The sequence below is a fragment of the Triticum dicoccoides genome, chromosome 3A, assembly GCF_002162155.2.
Source record: "Triticum dicoccoides isolate Atlit2015 ecotype Zavitan chromosome 3A, WEW_v2.0, whole genome shotgun sequence".
NCBI lineage: Eukaryota > Viridiplantae > Streptophyta > Magnoliopsida > Poales > Poaceae > Triticum > Triticum dicoccoides.
Window position 1 is genome coordinate 527,361,868 of NC_041384.1, and position 25,507 is coordinate 527,387,374.

General features: G+C 41.8%; 3 protein-coding genes across 4 annotated transcripts; 2 read left to right on the forward strand and 1 right to left on the reverse strand.

Annotated features, from left to right (window-relative positions):
* Positions 1–9,441: 9,441 nt before the first annotated feature.
* On the reverse strand, positions 9,442–14,731 carry LOC119271996. 2 transcript variants are annotated; one of them, XM_037553608.1, is made up of 12 exons: positions 14,590–14,731; positions 13,647–13,871; positions 13,091–13,526; positions 12,811–12,978; positions 12,391–12,684; positions 11,518–12,265; positions 11,184–11,424; positions 10,670–11,069; positions 10,438–10,560; positions 10,129–10,234; positions 9,947–10,019; positions 9,442–9,851 (listed from the first exon to the last, which is right to left on the reverse strand). In XM_037553608.1, exons 1-8 carry the CDS (start codon positions 14,715–14,717, stop codon positions 10,862–10,864), a joined length of 2,448 nt encoding a protein of 815 aa, XP_037409505.1. In that variant the 5' UTR covers positions 14,718–14,731; the 3' UTR covers positions 9,442–9,851; positions 9,947–10,019; positions 10,129–10,234; positions 10,438–10,560; positions 10,670–10,861. The 2 variants fall into 2 exon arrangements, with proteins under 2 accessions (XP_037409505.1, XP_037409504.1); XM_037553607.1 differs by having other exon boundaries at positions 11,506–12,265.
* A 2,436-nt stretch (positions 14,732–17,167) lies between these two features.
* LOC119271998 lies at positions 17,168–18,023 on the forward strand. The gene is made up of 2 exons (XM_037553610.1): positions 17,168–17,478; positions 17,600–18,023. Exons 1-2 carry the CDS (start codon positions 17,232–17,234, stop codon positions 17,740–17,742), a joined length of 390 nt encoding a protein of 129 aa, XP_037409507.1. The 5' UTR covers positions 17,168–17,231; the 3' UTR covers positions 17,743–18,023.
* A 2,437-nt stretch (positions 18,024–20,460) lies between these two features.
* LOC119271997 lies at positions 20,461–21,123 on the forward strand. Its single transcript, XM_037553609.1, has 2 exons — positions 20,461–20,730; positions 20,866–21,123. Exons 1-2 carry the CDS (start codon positions 20,487–20,489, stop codon positions 21,015–21,017), a joined length of 396 nt encoding a protein of 131 aa, XP_037409506.1. The 5' UTR covers positions 20,461–20,486; the 3' UTR covers positions 21,018–21,123.
* The last annotated feature ends 4,384 nt before the right edge of the window (positions 21,124–25,507 follow it).

Genomic DNA, 25,507 nt, shown 5'->3' on the forward strand with positions numbered 1-25,507 from the left:
ATGGCCTTTTGAAAAGAATCCCAAAACTTTGAGGTAAAGATGCTGCCACGGTCTGAAGAGATCACTTGTGGAATACCGTGCAGAGAGACAATCCGAGAGGTATAGAGTTCCTCCAATTGAGCTACAGTGATCGACTCTTTGATAGGCAGAAAGTGAGCCACTTTGGTGAGTTTGTCGATGACAACGAATATAGCATCATTGCCACGCTTGGACTTTGGAAACCCAGTCACGAAGTCCATTTCAACGTGATCAGGCTTACACTCGCCACGTCAATCAAGGTACATAAATAACATTATATCAACCAAACACTCGTGGCCTGACTACGGCGCCAAAATAAAAGATAACCCAACATGCGACACGGTCCTGATCAACCCCAACTGGGCACCACTACTGATCATCAGGAAAGGAAACATAGTATCATTGAGAGTCCTCGTCGAACTCCCACTTGAGCTCAAGCGCGTCTCCTGGAGCGTAATCATCAGGCCCTGCATCTGGTGTAATAGTAATCTGTGAGCCATAGGGACTTAGCAATCTCGCACCCTCGCGATCAAGACTATTTAAGCTTATAGGTAAGGCAAGGTAATTATGTGGAGCTGCAGCAAGCGACTAGCAAAAATGGTGACTATCCTATTCACAAAAGAGAGCGAGAAGAGGAGGCAAAGCGCGAGCGGAAAACTAGAGAGCAACCTGAGCAAACATCACTCCAACACCGTGTCCACTTCCCGGGCTCCGCCGAGAAGAGGCCATCACGGTAACACACTCAGTTGATTTCTTTTTTAAGTTAAGGTTCAAGTTATCTACAACCGGACATTAACAAATTCCCATCTTCCCATAACCGCGGGCACGGCTTTCGAAAGTTCAAATCCCTGCAGGGGAGTCCCAACTTAGCCCATGACAAGCTCTCACGGTCAACGAAGGAATAGACCTCCTCCCAAGATGTACCGATCAGACTCGGTATCTCGGTTCTTCAAGACACTTCGACAGGTTAAAACAAGACCAGCAACACCGCCCGAACATGCCAACGAATCCTGATAGGAGCTGCACATATCTCTTTCTCAGGGCACACTCAAATTGTCTACACTTCCGGTAGGCCAGCCCAGAGTTGCCCCTGGTAGCCACCGGCGGCTGACGAGTTGGACCAACACTTAGAGGAGCACTGGCCCGGGGGGGTTTAAAAATAAGATGACCCTCGGGCTCCGGAAACCCAAGGGAAAAGAGGCTAGGTGGCAAATGGTAAAACCAAGGTTGGGCATTGCTGGAAAAGCTTTAATCAAGGCGAACTATCAAGGGGTTCCCATTATAACCCAACCGCAGAAGGAACACAAAATCCGGGAACATAACACCGATATGACGGAAACTAGGGCGGCAAGAGTGGAACAAAACACTAGGCGAGAGGCCAAGCCTTCCACCCTTTACCAAGTATATAGATGCATTAAGATAACAAGATAATATAATGATATCCCAACAAGTAAATAAATGTTCCAACAAGGAATGGCCTCCAATCTTCACCTCCAACTAGCAACGCTATAAGAGGGGCTGAGCAAAGCGGTAACATAGCCAATCAACGATTTGCTAGGAAATGGTGGGTTAGAGGTTTGACGTGGCAATTTGGGAGGCTTGAAGGCAAGTGGTAGGCATCGTAGCAATGGCATAGCAAAAGAGCGAGCAATCTAGCATAGCAAAGATAGTAGTGATTTCGAGGGTATGATCATCTTGCCTGCACAGTTGTCAGAGTTGACTGGATCCTCGAAAGAAAACTCAACGGGCTCCTCGATAGCGAACTCGTCTCTCGGCTCTACACAAACAAGACAAACAATCAACAAGGACACAATCAACCACGTGCAAGCTCGAACAAAATGATGCAAAGATGATATGCTATGCGGGATGCGATGCGTGATGCATATGCAAGATGTGATAAGGAATGCATGAACCTGGCCTCAACTTGGGAATCCAAGTGTGCCACTGGAAAGAAGAGATGGAATCGCTTGAAAACGATATAAAGAACGCCGGAAACAGAGTTACGGTTTGAAAATGGCAAGCGATTCAAATATGACACCGGTCTGCAATTTACAGCAAGTAGCCATCTAAATGCAATGAGATGAACGAGCTACAGCACCCAAACATGACAACAAAATACATGGCAGGGATGCATTCAAGATGCTTAACAAAAGTCTAGCACTGAGCTACAGCCAATTCATCCATTAACAGGTTCAAACAAGCATGGCAAAAATGCATATGGTAAACAGATTTCAGACTTAGTGAAATCAACACTTGTCTGGAATTTCAGGTCAGGTAGCACTCTTCGGAGCAACAAAACTACATGCTACAGGACCTGAACATGGCAAAGTAAAGCATGTCATGGATCTACTCAAAGAGCTTAACAAAAGTCCCTTAGTGACCTTGAGCTAAAAGGGAACAGAAAATACAATTGCAAGCATGTGAACATAGCAAAAACATAATCAGTTTTCAGACTTAGTGAAAACTGGCACATGCTGAAACATAACTCAAGTAGGCATGTTTACGAGCTCGATGCACTCACTACGGAGCAAGTCATGATAAGCTAAGCATACATCTAACAAGAACACACAAAATACAAGCTAGACATGGCAAGAACAATAACATAGCATGCATGGATCAACTACAACATCATCGGCAAAATCGCTAACAAGTAGACAATCTGCCCAGATTCACAAAGTAGCAAAAGTAGAGCTCGATTGACTCAAGCTAGGATGCTCCATAAATGCAAACAAAGACATGGATGGATAGAGAACTACAAGATTAATAAAACATACTTACTGATCATCCTCAAAAGAGGCACGGATCACTAGGAAACAACATGAACATATGGCCATATGAGATAAACAGGTCAAGGACTTAGTGGAAATGCTAAGTCCCTGAAATCAGAATTACCAAGTGCCTCACTTTGCAAGCTTGTGCTAGTCGCCACACACATCAAAAAAATACATGGGTTGCACCTCTGGAAAGATGACAAAGCCCTTAACAAAACACATGTAGAGCTCATGGGCATATCATGCACACATTAATCATGGCAAAAATGACAAATATCTAAATGGAGTAGCAGATCTGACAAATATCTCAAGTAGCCCTCTTCTAACAGCATTTTGGGTATCAAGATGAACTCAAATGAAAATGATGCAATGGAATGAAATGATTTACTCTCTGAGATGAACATTTTGATATGCTATATGCGAAAAACGGAGTTACGGATGCAAAGTTACAAGGCTATGAATATGAGCAAAAATATTAGGGACTTGGGGAAAAAAACGGGGTCAACCCTAAAATTTGGATCTGGATCTGGGAACACGGTTCCCGAGGTTCGACGCCGTCCTCTCCGGTGTTCTTGCCGGACTTGCATGGAGGAGGCCGACGGCTTGCCGGACGACGAGGGAGATCGGAGAGGACGACGGGGTGACGCCGGCGAGGTAGAGGATGGCCGGCGGGGTCGGCGGCTCGCGGTGGCCCGTGTCGGCGGAAGCCTGCGGCGGCAAGGCGCGCGGCCGAGCGGCGAGCTCCGGGCAACCGGAGATGGCGGCGGCGGCGTCGGGCTGGAGGAGCCGTCCAGCTCGGGCGGCACGGAGGAAGGATGGCGGCTGGGGCGCGATGGGCCTCGGGGGCCCGACCTGGGCCTCCCGGGCCGGCGGCGGGGAAGTGGGCGCGATGCCACTTGGCGCCCACTGATTGGCTGGAGGTGGCGGCGGGATTTGTCCGGCAGCGGGGCGGACGTGTCCGGTGGCGGCGGGCAATTTTTTTTAGGGTTTGGGAGAGAGGAGATCCGCGAATTTCGGGAGGGGGCTTTAAATAGAGGTAGGGGAGCTAGGATAGTCCAAATGAGATGCGGTTTGCGGCCACGCGATCGTGATCGAACGATCTAGATGATGGAGAAGGTTTTGGTGGGTTTTCGGGCCAAATTGGAGAGGTGTTGGGCTACAACACACATGAGGCCTTTTCGGTCCCTCGATTAACCGTTGGAGTATCAAACGAAGTCCAAATGGCACAAAACTTGACAGGCGGTCTACCGGTAGTAAACCAAGGCCGCTTGGCAAGTCTTGGTCCAATCCGGAAATGTTTAATCCCCATACACGAAAGAAAGGTAGAAATGACCACCGGAGGAGAACGAAGCGCCGGAATGCAAAACGGACAACGGGGAAAATGCTCGAATGCATGAGACGAACACGTATGCAAATGCAATGCACATGATGACATGATATGAGATGCATGACAACGACAACAACACACAGAGACAAAGACCCAAACCCGAGAAAATAAAATAACTTAACACCGGAAACGGCAAGAGTTGGAGTACAAATTGGAAAAGTTACATCCGGGGTGTTACACTATGGACCCGTAGGTCTAAAATAAACTAGTCACACTTCATCGGAGGGGCTATGGTGTTGATGTAGAAACCCTCCGTGATTGATGCCCCCTCCGGCGGAGCTCCAGAACAGGCCCCAAGATGGGATCTCGTGCTTTCATAAAGTTGCGGCAGTGGAATTAGGGTTTTGGCTCCGTATCTGATTGTTTGGGGGTACGTAGGTATATATAGGAGGAAGGAGTACGTCGGTGGAGCAACAGGGGGCCCACGAGGGTAGAGGGCGCGCCTGGGGTGGGTGGGTGGGGGGATAGGCGCGCCCCCTACCTCGTGGCCTCCTCTTTTCTTTCTTGACGTAGGGTCCAAGTCTCCCGGGTCTTGTTCATTGAGAAAATCATGTTCCCAAAGGTTTCATTCCGTCTGGACTCTGTTTGATATTCCTTTTATTCGAAACCCTAAAACAGGCAAAAAACAGCAATTCTGGGCTGGGCCTCCGGTTAATAGGTTAGTCCCAAAAATAATATAAAAGTGGATAATAAAGCCCAATAATGTCCAAAACAGTAGATAATATAGCATGGAGCAATCAAAAATTATAGATACGTTGGAGACGTATCACATATCTACCTATGGATTGAGTAAGATCCATCAAGTAAGTTGTCATCATTGCAAGCAATACGAATTGCTCTCTAAATATGTATGACTTATTAGTGTGGAGAAAATAAGCTTTATACGATCTTGTGATGTGGAAGAAATAAAAGCGACGGACTGCATAATAAAGGTCCATATCACAAGTGGCAATATAAAGTGACGTTCTTTTGTATTAAGATTTCGTGCATCCAACCATAAAAGCACATGACAGCCTTTGCTTCCCTCTGCGAAGGGGCTATCTTTTATTCTTGTCTTATACTTCTTGCAAGAGTCACGGTGATCTTCACCTTTCCTTTTTTACATTTTATCCTTTGGCAAGCACAATGTGTTGGAAAGATCCTGATATATATGGCTAATTGGATGTGGGTTTTCATGAACTATTATTATTGACATTACCCTTGAGGTAAAAAGTTGGGAGGCAAAACTATAAGCCCCTGTCTTTCTCTGTGTCCGATTAAAACTTCATAACCATAAATATCGCGTGAGTGTTAGAAATTGTGAAAGACTAAATGATGGTTGAGTATATGGACTTGCTGAGAAGCTCTTATATTAACTCTTTCCTATGTTATGATAAATTGTAATTGCTTCAATGACTGAGATTATAGTTTGTTAGTTGTCAATGAAGCTTCTGATTCATACTTGAGTATGTGAATGAATTGTTACTTTAGCATGGGAGATCATATGACAATATATATACATATAGGAAAATGGTTGTGTACTCCTGGGAGTACGTACTCCCGCTTCTCATATACCACATAGATGAATCTTTTATACCACTTTATTATTTTTAATATACCTCATTAGTAATTATTAGATACCCCAAAATGAGTTCCATGAAAAAATTCATGTGAGTCTACATATTTTTAAATGTTACGTATATACTGATGTGTTTGTACGTGAAAAAAATATATTACAAAAAGTACATCGCTGATGATATTTTTTCAACAAAACTCGTATTTGGGTATCTTAGAATATTTAATGAAGTATATTGAGAATAATAAAAAGGTATAATTAATGCGTATATGAGGTATATTGAGAACGAGAGTACATACTCCGAGGAGTACAGAAGAGGAGTCATATATATATATATATATATATATATATATATATATATATGTTGTTGTTGTTCTAAGAATGATCATGATGCCCTCATGTCAGTATTTTATTTTATCGACACCTCTATCTTTAAACATGTGGACATATTTCTCGATATCGGCTTTCTCTTGAGGACAAGCGAGGTCTAAGCTTGGGGGAGTTGATACGTCCATTTTGCATCATGCTTTTATATCGATATTTATTGCATTATGGGATGTTATTACACATTATGTCACAATAATTATGCCTATTCTCTCTTATTTTACAAGGTTTACATGAAGAGGGGGAATGCCGACAGCTAGAATTCTGGGCTGGAAAAGGAGCAAATATTAGAGACCTATTTTGCACATCTCCAAAAGTCATGAAACTTCATGGGAGCACGTTTCAGAATATATAAAAAAATTTAGGCGAAAGAAGTACCAGCGGGGGGCCACCCACCGTCCACGAGGGTGGGGGCACGACCTACCCACTGGGCGTGCCCCCTACCTCATGGGCCCCCTGGTGGCCCTCTGATGCCCACATTTAGCTATATGGAGTCTTTCATCGAGAAAAAAAATCATAAGCAAGCTCACGGGACGAAACTCCGCCGCCACGAGGCGGAACCTTGGCGGAACCAATCTAGGGCTCCGGCGGAGCTGTTCTGCTGGGGAAACTTCCCTCCGAAAGGGGGAAATCATCGCCATTGTCATCACCAACGATCCTCTCATCGGAAGGGGGTCAATCTCCATCAGCATCTTCACCAGCACCATCTCATCTCAAACCCTAGTTCATCTCTTGTATCCAATCTTTGTATCCAAACCTCAGATTGGTACCTATGGATTGCTAGTAGTGTTGATTACTCCTTGTAGTTGATGCTAGTTGGTTTACTTGGTGGAAGATCATATGCTCAGATCCATTATGCATATTAATACCCCTCTGATTATGAACATAAATATGCTTTGTGAGTAGTTACGTTTGTTCCTGAGGACATGGGAGAAGTCTTGCTATAAGTAATCATGTGAATTTGGTATTCGTTCAATATTTTGATGAGATATATGTTGTCATCCCTCTAGTGGTGTCATGTGAACGTCGACTACATGACACTTCACCATTGTTTGGGTCTAGAGGGAGGCATTGGGAAGTAATAAGTAGATGATGGGTTGCTAGAGTGACAGAAGTTTAAACCCTAGTTTATGCGTTGCTTCGTAAGGGGCTGATTTGGATCCATATGTTTCATGCTATGGTTAGGTTTACCTTAATACTTCTATTGTAGTTGCGGATGCTTGCAATAGGGTTAATCATAAGTGGGATGCTTGTCCAAGTAAGGACAGTACCCAAGCACCGGTCCACCCACATATCAAATTATCAAAGTACCGAACGTGAATCATATGAACGTGATGAAAACTAGCTTGATGATAATTCCCATGTGTCCTCGGGAGCGCTTTCCTTCATATAAGAGTTTGTCCAAGCTTGTACTTTGCTACAAAAAGGATTGGGCCACCTTGCTACACCTTATTTACTTTTATTACTTGCTACTCGTTTCAAATTACCTGATCACAAAACTATCTGTTATCGATAATTTCAGTGCTTGCAGAGAATACCTTACTGAAAACTGCTTATCATTTCCTTCTGCTCCTCGTTGGGTTCGACACTCTTACTTATCGAAAAGGCTACGATAGATCCCCTACACTTGTGGGTCATCAGTCCATGCTCCCGCACCCCGCTATAATCCCCTACTTGAACATGGTGCTTTATGCCACATGTTATTATCCAATGATGTGTTGCCATCCTATGATGCTTGAGTAGATCTCTTTTGTTCTTTGGGTTGATTGATGATCTTGACTGGTTTGAGTTGTATGTTTTATATTGGTGATGTCCTATGGCGCCCTCCGTGCCGCGCACACATGAGGGATCCCCGCTGTAGGGTTTGCAATATATTCATGGTCCGCTTATGGTGGGTTGCTAGAGTGACAGAAGCTTAAACCCGAGTAAGGTTTTTTTTGCGTATGGGAGTAAAGAGGACTTGATACTTTAATGTTATGGTTATGTTTTACCTAATGATTAGTTGTGGATGCTTGCTAGAGTTCCAATCATGTGCATATGATCCAAGTAGAGAAAGTATGTTAGCTTATGCCCCTCCCTCACATAAAATTGCACTAATAATTACCGATCTTGTTAACAATTGCCTAGGATAATTCCGTGCATCGATCCATCATTATTCCACACTCGCTATTTGTAATATATTACAATATATTCTAACTTTATGTTAACAACACCTATTTCTATATTTTAGCTCTCTAATACCATGCAAAGCTATCCTCTTTATACCCACAACATAGTTTTATTTCTCGTTTCTATATGAAAGCAAACGCTCGGTGTACGTAGAGCTGTATCAGTGGCAGATTGGGCTTGAGAGAATATTGATCTTAAATTTAGCTCCTTGTGGGTTCGACACTCCATACTTATCGCTTCCATCTTTGAAAATTGCTATGATGATTCCTTGCACTTGGGGATTATCAGAGCAGCGAGAAGACGAGCATAAGAAGAAGCTTCAAAAAGAAGCCAAGAAAGAAAGCAAAAAAAGAAGACAATGTGGAGTCATCAAGCAAGCCTAAACCCAAGAGGAAAGTTACTTGTTCATTTTGCAGTGAAGAAGAACACACTATCAAAACCCGTGAGTCATTCCTTGAGTACAAGCTAAGATGGCTGTTAATCTTACAACAAAATGTCAGTTTTGCTCCGAGGAAGGCCACACAATGCAATCATGCATCCAGTTTAAAGATGCAATGGTGAAAGTCGAGGGACATGTTCAATAGTTAGATTATACTGCTGCAGTTCAATTCATGTATCAGTAACTTGAAGCCTACTTTCGAAAAAGACATATTTGTACTGTGTAGTTTTACTGAATTTTCTGTCAACTTTATCTGAGATTTTGGTTCATGTTACTGCTCATTAAAACCGCATATGCTAAAAAAGTTGATATTGCTGCAGAAGTGAGGGTGAAAAAAAATGAAGCATTGATATTGTGTTTTGTGGGAAATTAAGAGAGCATGTATTTCAAAAGAAATATTACACAATTTCAGTTATTAAGAAAAAATGTGTTTCTCAAAATGTGCTGATTGCTCAAAGGCATTGGACAAAAAATGAGAATGCTTGTTCTAGCAAGCTAAAATGCTTCTAGTATTATGTCAAAGCTGCCAAAATGCTTCTTCCAGCAACAATTATCACAAGCTATTGCTCCAAAAAAGAAAATGTACAAAAATGTTTCATGAGCATGCTTCCTCTAATAATTCCTTAACATTGTTGCTGACAAAAAGTGGTTGTCGGACAATTTGTGACAAGATAAGGCAACACATACTAGAAAAACACACATGAAAACATTTGTAACAAAAACTGAGAAGGATTCCATAAAACTTGAAAAGGTTGAGTACGAAGCAGCAAAACTGTTATAACTTGCTTCCAACAAACCACTGCACGATTATAGCTTCCAACAAAATCACTGAAACATATACTTATGTTTCCTTACTACAAACTACTAAGAATCATTCCAGCCAAGCAATTGCTTTACATGGAGTTCATTTGACACAAAAAAGAACATATCACACTACTGGCAATAATGTATTAACAAAAAATGCAAAGTTGCATCTTCAAAACCTTTGCAATCGCCTTCTTCAATGCTTGATGATCACTTTCTTCAAGCCACTATGATCGCCTTGTGCACATCAGTGGGGCAGACCTTGTTCAGCGGATGGAAAAACAGCTTCGAAGCAATGGTCTTCCGCACATCAAGCATACTTTGCTGCATAAGAGAGAAAATAGTGAAAAGAGAACAAACGTATATCATACATGCAACACATGAAAAAGTACCCAAAAAGCATGATTATCTATTTTTACCTTCTTAAAATCTTTCATCCTCTTGCCGTCGAAATTTTCCAAGTATAGTGTTGAAAACAATCCACAATCAAAGCTGTTTCGTGGTGCCATTCAAAAAATGAGTAGAAAAAAGTTAAAGATTTCTACATAAAAGGACATGTAAACACTACTATTATGGAGGGGTGTGTGTGATTAGAGCTCACTGAGTTGCCTGCTGTGGGTAGTCAAGCAGGGGCCAGACTGGTTTGAAAGAAGATAAATCCACTTTGAAATCTGGCTCTTCTATACAATCCTCTTGAAATTGGTAAACTGGCAGAAATAGGAAACAGTGGCAAAAAAAGCACGGGCTTTGTCAAACATAAAAGAGTGATGGGGGAAAATGCTACAACCACTAAAACTTCAGACACATTCGGGTTCACTATCAAGATTTTGAACACATGTTCATTGGGGATCTGGTTTTTTCAAATAATGAACAATGAAAACTACAGATAAAAGGATAAAATGTCACTTACCAGATTCCTTGCAGCAACATCAAATTTTCCATTATCCAATGAGTCAAACATGTTGAACTCCTTGTGCAAGAGGTTAACGACACAAACAATCCAGTGGCCATCACGGAGGATGGTGAAGAAAAGCTAGAAAAAGTAGTAAAGACAAGATAGAGGTTAAATGGAATAAACTTTAAAGCACAAAAACTAAAGGAAACATAGAAATCGAGTAAAAAATTGTTGGGAGCAAACATACTAGGTCAAAAACTGAAATCTAGAAATTTTGGCACACCCTCCTTAGCTCTCTTGCACAAACACTTGGATCAAAAACTTCTGGGTGGACAGAGAGTTGAAGCTGCAACACACAGGGGCATAGAAAAACATAAGAAAAAGTGATGGAGAACTTTTACAATAGGGCATACTAAAAAAATCTAGAAAAATGGTGGCACTAAATGGGAGCAACAAAAGATGAAGTAACGCTCATTAAAATAGAGAAAGCAAATTTCTTCTGCTTATTTGAAGACGACAATTGGTCAATGTTGAAGGTTTCAACGAATAAAGACATGACTTCGTTGCATATCTGAGCATGTGGCTTCAACGACTTCTGAAAGTTGGTGTAGGTAATGTGGAAATCACCAATCCTAATGAAAGGAGGCCTGCAACAAGAAGGATGAAAACCACAGTAGTTAGGAGCGTTTGAAAAGATGAAAATGTAATAAATAGGAGATAACAAAATGGTGGAAGCAAATTTTTGAGAAGATGATACTTACTCAATTTCCCCTCTCTTCATCTTGTACCTCTTCATGACATAGTACTGGTACATTGCTTCCGTCTTCGAATCTATCTTGATTTTCTTGTACTTTGATCCGGCCGACATTGGACTCCCTACTCTTTTCTTGCCCTTGAGCTTCTTCTCATCCTTGCTCTTCAACTTCTCCTCGTTGAGGTCGGGACTTGGTTCCCTGTTGCTAACTAGAACAACTGGCTCTTCTTGTGGTTTTGATGGTCCATCTGAAAAAACAATAAAAAAAGATTTTCCAGAAAATGTTGTGAGGAGAGATTTGTTCAAAGATAAAACATGGCAGGGCATACCGGCAGTCTCACTTGATAATGGAGCCATAGAGGTTGGTGTGACATCATACACTAGAACTTCTGCTTCTGTTGAGATTGGAGCCTGAGGAGTGACATAAAAAACATCACAAGACTTTGGTGTTGTAACAGTGTTGCCATGGGTTGGAGCATTGGAGTTCGCATCTACATTTAGGACACTGATCCACCACTCATATTCCTCAGTGCCCTCTTGGAACACACTCATTGATGGCACATCACTCCAATGTCCAGCCACACTAGTCGGCATAGAGTGATTGCGCTGGCTGAGTTGGTGACCATGCTCAATATCTTCACCACTGGACAATTTCTCCTTTGTAGTCTCAAAACATCGTGCAAGGTTCTCACTGACAAAAGCACTAGTTCTTGTGCCCAGCTCAACCACGTCTCCTCCATTAGGCTCATGAGCAATGCTACTTGCACAGTTGCTTCGAGCTCCTTCAGCTGGCTCAAACACCTTGTCAGTTGTTGGCTCATCTACGACCTTCTCCCTAGAACTTTCCTTTCTACAACCATGACCATCTGACTTGCCTACAACATTGCTGTGAGGAGGCGACACATCAAAGGTAACATCCGCTGCTTCCTGAGAACTTGACGAAGCAACATGAACATCTTTGAGAAGCTGCTCCATTCGCTTGCAATGTATTGCTTGCAACATTTGCCCGTAAGAACTTGGAGACCCTTTTAACTTTGCGTTATATAGTTTTGTGTGCTTGTCGTAGATTGCAGCCATATGTGATGGGAGCTGAAAAAATGTATGGAAAAATAAAGTGACAGTCGTCAATAGGGATGCAACTTACCATATGATGGAACTAAAAAATAGAAAAGGTAGAAAGGTATTTGACAAAATTAAACAACAAAAAATCTCACCTCAAGCTCTGCCCCAAATGGTGCCGGGTTTTGAAGGCAATCATCCAGCGAACCACACACATCTTCGTCGGTGCTTTTGCCATTATCCGTTGGGTTGCTACCTTTCGTAGGGTTCTCTTTCACAGCCACATCATCTTGGTTATCATTAATGTTGATATTTCCAGCTCCACAATCTTGAGTATCATCACAATCCGGGCTGTCTAAAACCTGCTGATCTTGAGCAACTTCGCTGTTGTTGCCTACCGGGCCTTGGGCAGGCAATGCTGCGTATGGTGTCTCTAACAGAGAGCGAAACTATAGGACACAAAACAAAAAGAAACAAGAATTAAAACCATGAGTACACAAGCAAAAATAAGAAGGTAAAAATTGGGAGAAACAATGTTGCAATGGATGAGGGAAGTAAACCACACAAAAACTTACACGACACTCCCTGAATGAGGCTTTGCCCAAAGAAAGCTTATTCTTGTCAAAGTCCAACACAAGATCAAAGTCAATCTGATGCACGAAGCAAGCCCTTGGAAGAGAATAATTCAATTGGTGCTTGTTGATGGCAGCTTGAGGAAATATCAAATGGTCCATGTAAATAACCTGAATAAGAAGACAAAAAATAATATATCAGACACAATAAGAAAAAATGTGCTTACAGAAAACAAAAACATGTTGCGATAGATAGAAAAATTCCAAAAAGAAAGAAGTATACCGCGAGCATAGAGAAGCAGCCCCCAACCCAGAATGAAGAAGTAGCCTGTGATTTTATCTTGTCCTGGCACTTCTTGACCTCTCTCATTGCAACACTTAAAACGTGTTCATCCCAAGCGAATTCAGTAACCTTGTCCATTTCTTCAAGGCTTTTCAAGTACTCTAGCGGCACCATGTTGCCAGTGCTTGGAGTTAAAACTGTTGCAAGCGCTAAGAGCACCCATGACCTCTTTGTAGTATCACCATCATCATTCCTAGCTCGATGAAGCACATCCACTGTATGCGTAATTGGAGCCCTACCATTCTTGTGATAAATGTTGTGGAGCTCACAATGCTCATGTCTCTTGAAAAGCTCAACTGGTCTGTTGCCTGATGGGATATTGAAAACCTTCTTCACCATGTCTCGAGTAAACACAATGACCTTATTCTGACTCAGCCTGAAACCCCAAAAAATGTATTCATTGGTTGCTATCAACATGACCTAAAAAGAAAGAAAGTATATGTTGCAGACATGATGCATGAGAAAAAAGGAATAAGAAAGGAGGTGGGTGCAATACCTGAGCTCACAACTGTCAGTGTCAATGTTCATTGTTAACCATTCCATCAGATCATGTGGCGCTGCGAAAGGTGAGATGCTCGTGAGATCACCGAAGCCAATTTCATTTATGTAGCGCCTCTTGCTAGGATTAAGTTTTGTCTTTGCAACTTCGCGCAAGTGTTTTGCTGCGAAACGTTGGTTGAATGCAATGTCAGACTCCATTACTTCTTCGTCTGACATGTAGCTGCAAAAATCAAAATGAATAAAAAATGTATTGGGTACAAACACCACTATACAATTACTACAGAAAGCGATGGGCATTCGGATTCCAGCATACTCAACATCTACCAAGCATAACAATGAAGCAAAAAATGAGCATTCCTTTCTTGCAATTACTTAAGAGTGGGTAAATCCAGAAAAACTAAACAATTAGCCGCCCGACACAATCAGCTCAAAGAAAAAAGTCTAAAGCAATTACATGCAGCAAAACGCTATAAGATGGAAAAATCTTGTCTGAGTATAGAAATAAAACAAACAGTAAGGCTCTGAACTGACTTTCATCTAAAAAACCTAATCTAAACAACAAATACATCAAGAAACCCATAACTTGACTAACCAAATAGCAGCATCACAAAAAAGATCACTGAGAATCTAGTCCTCCAACTCTGAAATCTCATCCCCTACCTATAAAAGTCTCAACTATAAAACCTAGCTACAACATGGAACCAAATTAATCCGATCTACACAACAAACCCTAGGTGAAATGGGGGATGAATTTGGCGGCAGGAAGGGAGTAGCGGCTCAAATGAAACCCCTGAATAGACAACACATCTATACTATGCATTCGACCCAGATGTACTCATCCAACGCTGGGAACTGCTGGGATTAACTGTGAAATGAACCACTAAAAGGAAATCATGCAGGCGGGGAAAAAAAATGATGCGACCTGCAGGGCACCATACCTCTCGTCTGCCGCTGCAACTATAGGGGGGTCATGTAGCTCGGCGACGTGGCCGACGGTGCTCGCTGCCGCCTGAACCTCTGGTTCCCTTGTCGTCCCGGCAGCATCCAGCTCCCCCACCCCCGTCATGATTCTGGATCTCGTAGTCGCCTGCGCTGTTGCCAAAGCTAGAGAGGGATGGGGATGAAAGCAGATGGGACGACCGAGCTCACGGGGGTGGGAGCAAAAAAATACCTAGGGCACGTGCGTCCACACCCCTGGTCAGAAAGCATCTAGACCGTATGATGCGCCGCGATCCGACGGCATGCAAGATGGTCGCTTGGACAGCTACGTGCATCCGGATGAGAATGAGTGTTTTCCAAGTGAGTACTCCTCCCTGTGTGTGTTAAATTGCCCCATTCTTGACATAGAAAAAGCAAAAACGACATGAGGAAGATCTTATGTTTTTTAGTATGTTCTTGAATCATACTGTATTAATTTAGAGATCTGTAGGGGGCAAGAGTGTTGATACAATGTTGAAAATGAATAAATTATAGAAAGAAATTTTGGAGTACTACTTACAAATGGAGTGCATTTAAAGAAATTTAAAACGTGCACACAACACAAGTATGATTGAAAGTAAGGCAACAAACAGAAATTCTCGAGAAAAAAAACAAGCGGACATTCTCAGAATCAAAAGGCATATTAATCAAATCTAGAATTCTCTCATTCATTTTGTGCTTTCTCGCTTGCTTCTTGCATTACCATCTTTAAAGTCTGCGTAGATCTCTTAGTAAAACCTCCTTTGATTTGGTTCTTTCAGTAAGATACCGAAAAGGCCCTCTTTGGCGACGACAAGATGTGAGGAGGAGGGAGAGTTGGCAGTGAAGGTAGGTTTAGGTCATCGCCCATGTCGCCCATGGGGAACGACGCGGGAGAGGAGCATTTTTTCGGCGGAGCTTTCTTTTTCAACAAGATAGCCATGGCATCTGTTACCGGCATACATCATGATGTCATCTCTATGATTATCTCCAAGTCCCGTGACTTTGCTGTTGACCTATGTCTAGCACCCAAAAATGTTATACCCACGTAATTTTTACTAAAAGCTACTAAACCTTCCATCCCTAACTAATACACTCCCTCCATTTTCGGGGGGTGGGCCTGCCTCACTTTTCTTAACCAATAAAATCTTTCCAGCTAAGATCCTTCGTAAGGAAATATTTTACGCAGGTGTAGTGTTGTTCGTCTAGCACCTGCTTCGTCTGCTCCTCCCAGATGTAACTTTCCTTTTTTTGCTGAGACTTTGCGTGGCCTATGTGCCTGTTTACCCGACCCTTGCGGTTTATTCTTGGCTTGTATGCTGATGACTTAACTGATACTTTGTGTCGTTTGTTGGATGATTCATTCGTTTGACTTTATTTATAAAGTCAGACGCTATGCCTTTTCTCTAAAAAAAGATAGTCAGGGAATCGAGATTGCCATTATCTTACCTATCCAAATAAATTTCCTGCTGATGAAATGACCTATAAAACTGTTCAAAATCCTATACAAGTTCTTTTAATCGGAAAACACTAGAAATTTATACAAGGATTGTGTAGATGCGTATGCATCCCCCCCGGTTCCATATTAAGTGTCTCTTACTTTAGTACAACAGCGACCACACACTTGGATGATAAGTATTTCGCCATGCGATTTTCTGGTTGAAGAAATTGAGAAAACACCAAATGCCAATCAAAACCGATTCCTCGCGCGAAAGAGAAGAAGATCAAATCGGTTCCGGCTGCAGTAACTTGGCGCATTCTCCCTGTCATAAACAAAAAAAAAAGACCTTGCACAAGAGATGGTCTCAGTTACCAACTGGATTTCAAAGAAGACACCACTCGGCCAAGACAAGAGAACCAGTGTTTCATCAAAAGCCTTGCATCTACCAGTACGGTGTAATGTTGGAGTAGTACAAAATCGTCCGACCGCGACCTTGTCTGCAGGCGTTTCAATGAGCCACACGCAAGGCGTCAGTGATCACCAGCTCACTGCCATACTGAAACCGGAAATCTCTTGTAGTACTAACGCGCAAGTTCGATCAGATTAGATTAGATTAGGCAGAACATTATCACGTACGTACCCATCGATGCTCCAAGACATTTTGTCGCCGTCCACCTGCTTCTAGGATACGTCTGTCCGTGGGAGACTGCTGTAATGTGCAGTGATCTGAAAGTGGCCGTTCCTGAGCTGTTCTTCAGTTACGCGTCTACTTCATGCGTTCGCTTGTGACATGCAGAGGTTGCATGCCTGTGCGGTGGTGCCAAAGGTGGTAACCCGGGACGCCCTGCCCTTGCCAAGAAGAGCAGGATGAATGGACGTCTCGCCCACCCGGTCCCACTTATAACAAGTAAAAGGTTCATCCAACTTGAACACTCGGGGTGGCTTATAACCCTGTAAAATAGCAAGCAGTAACAAAGCTAGTGCGGTGCATCGCTGCCATCTGCCATTGATCGAGGATCCGATGCGCACTGATCGATCAGTCCGCGAAACTGAGTGGATGAACAGTGCGGCCTCGCTGGGCTATAAATTCAGGCCCCCCGCTGCACACCCCTACACATCATCCAGATCCCCACCCCCTACCAGTAGTGCTCTCCCGGTGTGACTTGCGAGCTCGATCGCGCAATGGCGGCTCGCACTGGGAAGGCCCTCGCCTTGGCCATGCTGATCTCCTTCCTTGTGGTCCAGGGGACAACGGGGAAACTGACGGCAAACTGCTACTGCGTGTTCTACAATTGGTGCTTTAACATTGGCCCTAAGCCACGCGACCACCTCATCTGCATGGAGAAAAGCCTCAAGCATTGTTTCAAGGGATGCCCGCGTACTGCTACTACTCCTTACGTGACGCCACTGGCCGATCTTGTCAACCCCGGTGAGTTATCTTTTCCCGCAATGTCAGGTGTCTGAGCATGTACATATGGTTCGTGTGTTTTCTGCAAATTTGTTTGTCTGACTTGTCGCGTTTCCCGTGGTTTGCTGCTGAATGCTTACAGTTACAGACGAGCGCAGCATGGCCGTTCCTGCCGGGGGTGCCGATCACGGCGAGTTCCACATCACTGAGGGCAGCGTGGAGGCTCCTGCCCGGGGTGCCGATCACGGCGAGTTCAACGCCGCTGAAGAGGATGCAACTCCATGAGGGCTGCGAGAGGCTGGCTGGAGACTTGGAGGACAGACACAGTTTGGCCGCGGTATAGGCCGAGAAACTCTTCAGAATAAAAGCCTTCTCGTAGTGAAAGTCTGTCTGTCATGCACTGTACAAGATCTCTGGCTCTGGCAATAAATAAACATAACAAACATAATTACGTACTAGTATATGCTTGTCATCTTGTTGTAAGCCCCGGATGTTCAAAACATGATGAACTGATGTTGCATATGCTGCTTGGACAAAACTCAAGAGGTTTTATACTAGTCTGAATTTGTTTGCTCGTGTTTTCCTTGTATATATGTGCTGATATCTGGTCAAGCTGCACGTCGTTCGTTCCCATATTTCGGTAGGGATGTTGGGTAAGGTATAAACAAAACCAGCAAATTATCAACGCGCACTAGTTCCGTTAATACTACAGCTTCGTTTGCAGTCTCGTCCAAAAGAAATTGTTGGTGGAAGATCACACGGGGATACGTTTGTTTCTACGATGAGTTATGGTCTTTGCTTTTAGATTGTTCTTTTTCTTTTTCTTTTTCTTTTTCGAGACAATCTATTGGATTAGTTCTCTAACTACTATTTCAAAGTTTAAAAGATATTTCGAAGAACGTTGATGCAGTAAATGACAAACCCATCTATATGGCGTCTTCCATCACTTGCAGAGGAAGTACAAATTATTCATCTAGCAATCGAATCCTCTCCTCTCTTACGAATTCTACAACGTCAACCTGATACAAGCAATTCTCTTTTAAATATGCAATCCCTCTTTGTTTTCGTTTTCTTATTTTGTTTCCAGTCCCCTTTCCCCCCTTTTGTTTCTTGTTTTTTTTACAATCTTCTGGTTCTTTTTTCTTCATAGTGTTTGCAAAAATGTTTGCCTTGTTTAAAGAATGTTTAACATGTTTTCTTTTCTGTTGACTGACTGATTCTTTTCTCTTTTCATCAATTTCCCTTTTGGTTTCTCTTTACATTTTTTCTATTTATTTTTTGTGCTTTCTATTTCTCTTACTATTTTTAATTGTTTTTATATGAACATCTTTTAAGTACTTGATTTCTAAAAAAACACATGGTGGACATTTTTAACACATAATATATATTTATTTATTTTCCTTCCATTCTTTTATGCTTTATTTCACATTTTTCTTGTTTTTGGTTGATTTTATCAAGTGCTTATTGAATATTTTTAAGTTTACATTAGAAAGTAAATAAAAAAAATACTTATTGAACTTTTTTTAGATACATGTGAGCATCTTTTGAACACCTGAAATGCATGTTGAATATTTTTTTAATATACGATGAAAATTTTGAAATACACATTGTTATTTGTTAACTACTCCCTCGGTCCCAAAATAAGTGACTCAACTATGACACACTATGAGGGAGTACTTGGTACATGGTAAACCTTGTAAAAAACTAAAAATAGACGAACATCATTTTTAAAACACACTATGACCATTTTGTGTAGTAAAAATAGACGAACATTTGTTCAAACAGTATGAACACTTAAAATACACGATGACATTTTGAAAAGCACGATTTAGAATTTAACATACAGGGTGAACGTTTTACTACACAAATCTCATTTAAATGCACATGCAACAAATCTATTTTTCATTTTTCACCACATGCAAGCCCTCCACATCACCAAGCGAACATACAACCATTTCACATTCCACTTTACACTACATGCAAGTCATCTAGATTACGATTTTTATGTTTTATTGTATTTGAATGTCACAAGGCAATATATCTACAAACAATAATTGTATTATTTCCTCTAGAGTATATTTCTGACTGTCTTCACTTACACCAGTCAATAATCTAGATATTACATAAGTCCTTTACACCTATGGTATTTTGATGTTGCTCATGCTTTACTCATGGTTGAGGCTTGGTCATGAAATTTTTTGGTTGAACAAATTCAGGAAACACCAAACGTAAATCAGAATCGATTCCTCCCGCCAAAAAGAAGATGATATAATCAATTCCGTCTGCAATAACTTGGCGCACTCTCCTTTCCCAGTACTACCTCCGTCTCGGTGAATAAGTCATTCGCGTAGTTCTAGGTCGACGATTTAACTATCTAAATATGTATTATACGTGACAAAAAATATATATTTAAAAACTATATTCGTGTAGAAATCTAGTGATATACTTTTCATGACAAATAACACATATTTAATCCCTTAAATCGATGACCTAGAACTACGCGAATGACTTATTCACTTAGACGGAGGTAGTAAGAAAAAACGAGAAGACCTTGCATAAGAGATGGTCTCAGTTACCAACTGGATTTGAAAGAAGACACCACTCGGCCAAGACAAGAGAACCAGTGTTTCCTCGGAAAACTTGCACCTACTAGTAGAAAATTGTCCGACCACGACCTTGTCTGCAGGCGTTTCAATGAACCACACGCAAGGCATCAGTGATCACCAGCTCACTGCCATACTGAAACCGGAAATCTCTTGTACTAACGCGCAGGCTCGATCAGATTAGAATTAGAATAGATTAGGCAGAACATTATCACGTACGTACCCATCGATGCGTCCAAGACATTTTGTCGCCGTCCACCTCTGCTCTTATGATACGTCTGTCCGTGGGACGCTGCTGAAATGTGCACTGATCTGAAAGTGGCCGTTCCTGAGCCGTTCTTCAGTTACGCGTCCACTTCATGGACATTCAGAGGTTGCATGCCTGTCTGGTGGTGCCAAAGCTAGTAACCATGGACTGATCGCGCAATGGCGGTTCGCGGCGGGAAGGCCCTGGTCGTAGCCATGCTCATCTCCTTGCTCCTGGTCCAGGGGGGCCTCGGGGAATTCCGATGCTGCCACTGCCGTGTGTACCGCAAGTGCATGAACAACCCTCGCCGCAAGCCCACTGAAGAAGGCTACAACTACTGCATCCTGAAATCCTTCAAGGACTGCAGGGCTGCCTTCAAGCATGGCTGCCCCAAGTCGGGCTGCAAGCAGCGTGCTGACCCCGGTGAGTTCTCCTTCCTCCCCGTCTTCGAGATTATGCCTGCCTGACTCGTGAGCTTAGCCAGGCCATCTGCTCTCTGCAAATTAATTCAGAGTAACTGTTTCTTTGACTGACCATCTTGCTGCTGAATCTTGGCAGACATGGGTGCGGCCTTTGCAGCTGCAGCCGGTGGTCGCAACCACAGCGAGAGAAAACAGCTCCATGAGAGCTCGACTGCTGGAGGATCAGGGTGGTATGTTGGATTGGAGGACAAGAAATATTCGGCCGCAGCCCAGGCTGAGAATATATGATCATAACTACGTAGAATAAATAATGCCATACCATCCTTCCTTCATACTAGTAGCTTGTTATGACTGAATGTCCTGCCACTGAGAACCTTTGCTGTCCTGGTTATATATGAACTTGAGTATGTGCTTGCCGTCTTATATATGATCAATCAATGATAAAGAGTTTGCACGTCTGCATGTCTGTATTTATCCCGCACGTCCAGAGGATTGCTGGAGATACGTTTTTTCTTTCTTTCTCGAGAAGGGGCTGTAAATACGTCTGAACAAAGAAGAGATTCAAATAAGCTAACGAGAGAAAAAAAAGCAACATAACACACACACACACACACACACACACACACACAATGAATCGCGATAATTCCGTGACACTGTCAGTCTTCCTCTGACGTGTTATCTTCTTTCTTTCTTTTGTACGAGTTGTCTTGTTAATGTTGTTACGGTCTTGCAGTAAAATATGAACCCATCTACTATATGGAACTACCTCCGTAAACAATAGTGATCTAGAACGTCTTTATACTCCTGTTCGTCCCAAAACATAAGATCATTTTTTACACCATTACTCTCTCCGTTCCAAAATAGATGACTCAGCTTTGTCTCTCCGTTCCAAAATAGATGACTCAACTTTGTAGTTAGTACAAAGTTGAGTCATCTATTCTGGAACGGAGGGAGTATATTTAGGGACTGAGGGAGTACTACGTATGGCTTCCTCCATCACTTTGTAGCAGAGGGAGCATGATTTATTCATGTAGCAATGGAAGTCTTTTCTTACGAATTCTACAACGTAAACCCATACAAGCAAATCCGTCCTCCATTTCTTAAAAAAAAAATACAAGCAAATCCGTGAGGTTCGCTGTAACCTCTGAGAAATCTAAATTGGTCTATACACAAGAGAGCACTATTTTCTCCCCCAAGGCCCAAGCCCTTACCAGGACCGTGAACCTACCCCGAATCCTTCCCTGCTACAGTTTTCAGCACATGCAGAGACCATCCAGGCACAATCTCCACCAAGGCCCAATCCATCATGCAACGGAATAGGAGAAAAGCATTTCTCCCGTGCACGTGCACGGAGGTCCTGTGCATGGGAGGGTCGTTCATTTTTCTTGGAGATTTGATGTTGTGCGTTAATGCTCTTTGTAGTTTGTCAGATCTTCCTCTGACCACATGCAAGCATATGCTTCACCATCCCATGCTTTGTTATTTTATTTCCAAGGTTAAAACTATTTTATCTTCTAAACCAAATGTATAATTTATGATCTGTTTGCATATTTGTGTTTATGACGAGAAGAACTTTAAAACTATACCACTTTTGAACGTGTTTCAGCATGTTCTAAAAATAATCAAATTTTAGAACACACTAAAACACTATTTAAAGTACACACAACTATGAGATACTTTGTCAAACACAATTAAAGTTCAAAGTTTTGTTTGAATAACTCACTGTTGAATTTTTGCATCGAACTAATAAATTTGTATGAAACAAGTTTGAAGCATGGTAGTTTACTTGTTGAAAATATTTCCTAAAAATATATTCAATATTGGTCTTGTTTGAAAGATCTTGTTAGAAAAAACACAATTATGCAAATAGAATGTAAATCAAACTTTTATTTCAACATACAATATGCATCTATTTATTTGGATGAAACTTGATGAGTAGAATAACATGTGAATGTATGCTAGATGAGAGAGAAAACATTATAGATAATGTCAGTGGTCCCACATAGTAATAAATAATGCGGTGGCATGATAGAAAATCCTCTTCCAACGGAATAGTTCCTCTTTCATCGCAGCTCTGAATCTTCTCTTCTACTTATGCATCTTCTTCTTCTTCTTCCTGCCTTGTGCCACACCACAATATCTACATCCACACTTTCTAAACGCTGCTATACCTCGCTGCATCACCCCTTGCCTCTGAACCTCCGCAGCCCGTACCGGCACGACACGATGGCGTCCGTGATGGTCAGGAACACGCTCTCCTCCCCGATGGTGTCCTTGATGTACCCCGACACCACCAGCTTCTCCGTCACCTGCAGCCTGGGGTTCGCCAGAGCTATCTCAATATCACCAAGACCACGTATATATCTAAGTAAGTGATCTCATTTAAATGCACATGCAACAAATCTACGTTTCATTTTTCACCACATGCAAACCCTCCACATCACCAAGCGAGCATGCAACCATTTCACGTTCCACTTTCCACTACATGCAAGTCATCTACATTACGATTTTTATGTTTTATTGTTTCAGCAATAAATAATTGTATTTGAATGTCACAAGGCAATATAACTTTTGTGGTAGAATCTATTGATCATCTTTACATTGGCCTTTGCTTTTTATTTTCCCTTTCTCTTGCCAAGGTTTGTATCAAGTCCCTTTGTCTTCCATACCACTTGTGGATCTTGTTTCTTGATCTAGTCTAGTGTTTTCTAGATATAATGAAAGTGGTGATCCCACCTTGTGCATTTTGTATTCAAATGCAAATTCTCTATAATGCACTAGTCTTGGGGGAGCTATCCTATTTTCTATAAAACACTCATCTTGCGATCCTTGTCAAGTGTGTGTTGGTGGAAGGCAAGCCGTTTTCGTTTTGGTACTTTGTGCCATCATGAAACTTTGTAGAGAGCTTGGTTTGTTTGGGACCATCCTCTCTTTTGGGAGTTTGATGTCTCTTCTTTGTGTATATCAATGGATATCTCATTCCTTGTTGTATCCATTATGGATACCCTCCAAGTGATGATTTATTCATTTGGTATCTTTTCTTTCCTTGGTATTTCTTTGTCTTTTGGTATCGGTTCTTGAAAGTCTTGAGCATGCATATTAACTTCATGTAGTATCTTTGGCATGCTTTCTTTCTTTGACCCAATATATAGGGGAAACTCCTCCATGTCTCAAATTGGATGAGATGTGCATGTAATTCATTTTCATATCCATATGCACATGTTTGTGTGGAGTTTGTCCTATGTGTCGTTGGTTCTCTAACTCTTTGGTCCCAATGAGTTTGGGTACCATTTTGTTTGTGTTGTTGTTCTAGGAACAAGTGAAGATGCATTGAATGCTCGGCTCACTCACAAGGAAGGTGGTGTCACCATGTGCTTATTGGAGTCAAGCTAGGATGATTAATGAACTACTATCTACCTTTAATTGGCATCTACTACTTCCATCCAATGGTATCTCGGTAACAAGTATCATCATCTACTTCATGCACACATTTCTTGCATCAACCTTTCGTAGGTTGTATCATGGCATGTTATCCATTCTCTCTTGTGATACTTGTTTCCTTTCTCAAAGCATCCCAACAATGATGTCTTGTTGCTAGTTGTGATGTCTTTGATGTTCGTGTGGTTGGAATTCATTTATATGCAATAAGACCATATCTAGCCTTGTGCTATGCTCTCAAGCAAATATCTTATTGGTATATGTATGACTTCCTTTTGGATATCTTGTTCCTTCATGTTGTAACTATTTCGGGTGTACATCCTTCTTTGTAGATATATATCATCATGATTTCGTCTACCTAGAACCTTATACACTTGAGAGAAATTACATCTCTACATGATATCCTTTCTTTCACGTCCACCTTGTCTTTCTTTTGTTATTTCTTTGGTGGCTCCGTGAAAGCTTTTGCCTTGAGTGCATGTCTTATCTCGTTGCATCTTGATGCACTCTTGTGTGGTGAAGATTACTTTCCTCATGCTTATCTTTACGAGGCTTTTGCCATCTTAATTGGTATCCCTCGTCTTGATGAGGCTTTCATCTTCTGTCTTCACCACGGGTTGTCACAAGCATAGGTTCTTTTTATGCTTATTAGTAAGCTTGTGAACCCATTTGCTTGTTGTGTGTGGGAATGATAGGCCTTGCACCGTGTTGCCTCATTCCTTCAAGACTTTATTGATGATTGATGCTCATCCGTACATTAGTCTTCTCAAGTGCATTGCCTTGACTCACACACATAATTTTGGTTGAGCCCATTCTTAAGTTGCCTCTTTTACTTGTTGCTCAACCATGTGTTTGTTGCAAGTACTAGGCTTAGTTTCCTATATGCTCACTTGCACTTGTTGTAAGTTTCTATTGATTTTGGGGGAGCTATGATCCTATTTTGTGCACTTTTTATCCAAATACAAATATTCTTATGTGTCCACAAATCATGGGGAGCCTCTCTAGTTTCTTTAGAACACTCCTATGCTCATATCATAATATCCTTTTTTCTTGTGGATCATAGGATCTTTGGTCTAGTTGGTTCAATTGATATCCATTGATTGCTTGCTTCAATTGGTATCTTTTGATTGCTTGATTGCTTGTGTTTCTCTCTGTTATGTCTTTGTGGCATATCTTCCTTTAGCAATCTTTGTGACTCAATATAGTTGGTCTTCCTCCAAGTATTACCTTTGGATATGTGTATGGCATTCCACTCTATTGTTGAGAAATACACAATTTTTTGGAGGAACACCTTTTATATTGGTCTTCTAAGCTTTTTGCCCATTTTGGCAATCGATGCC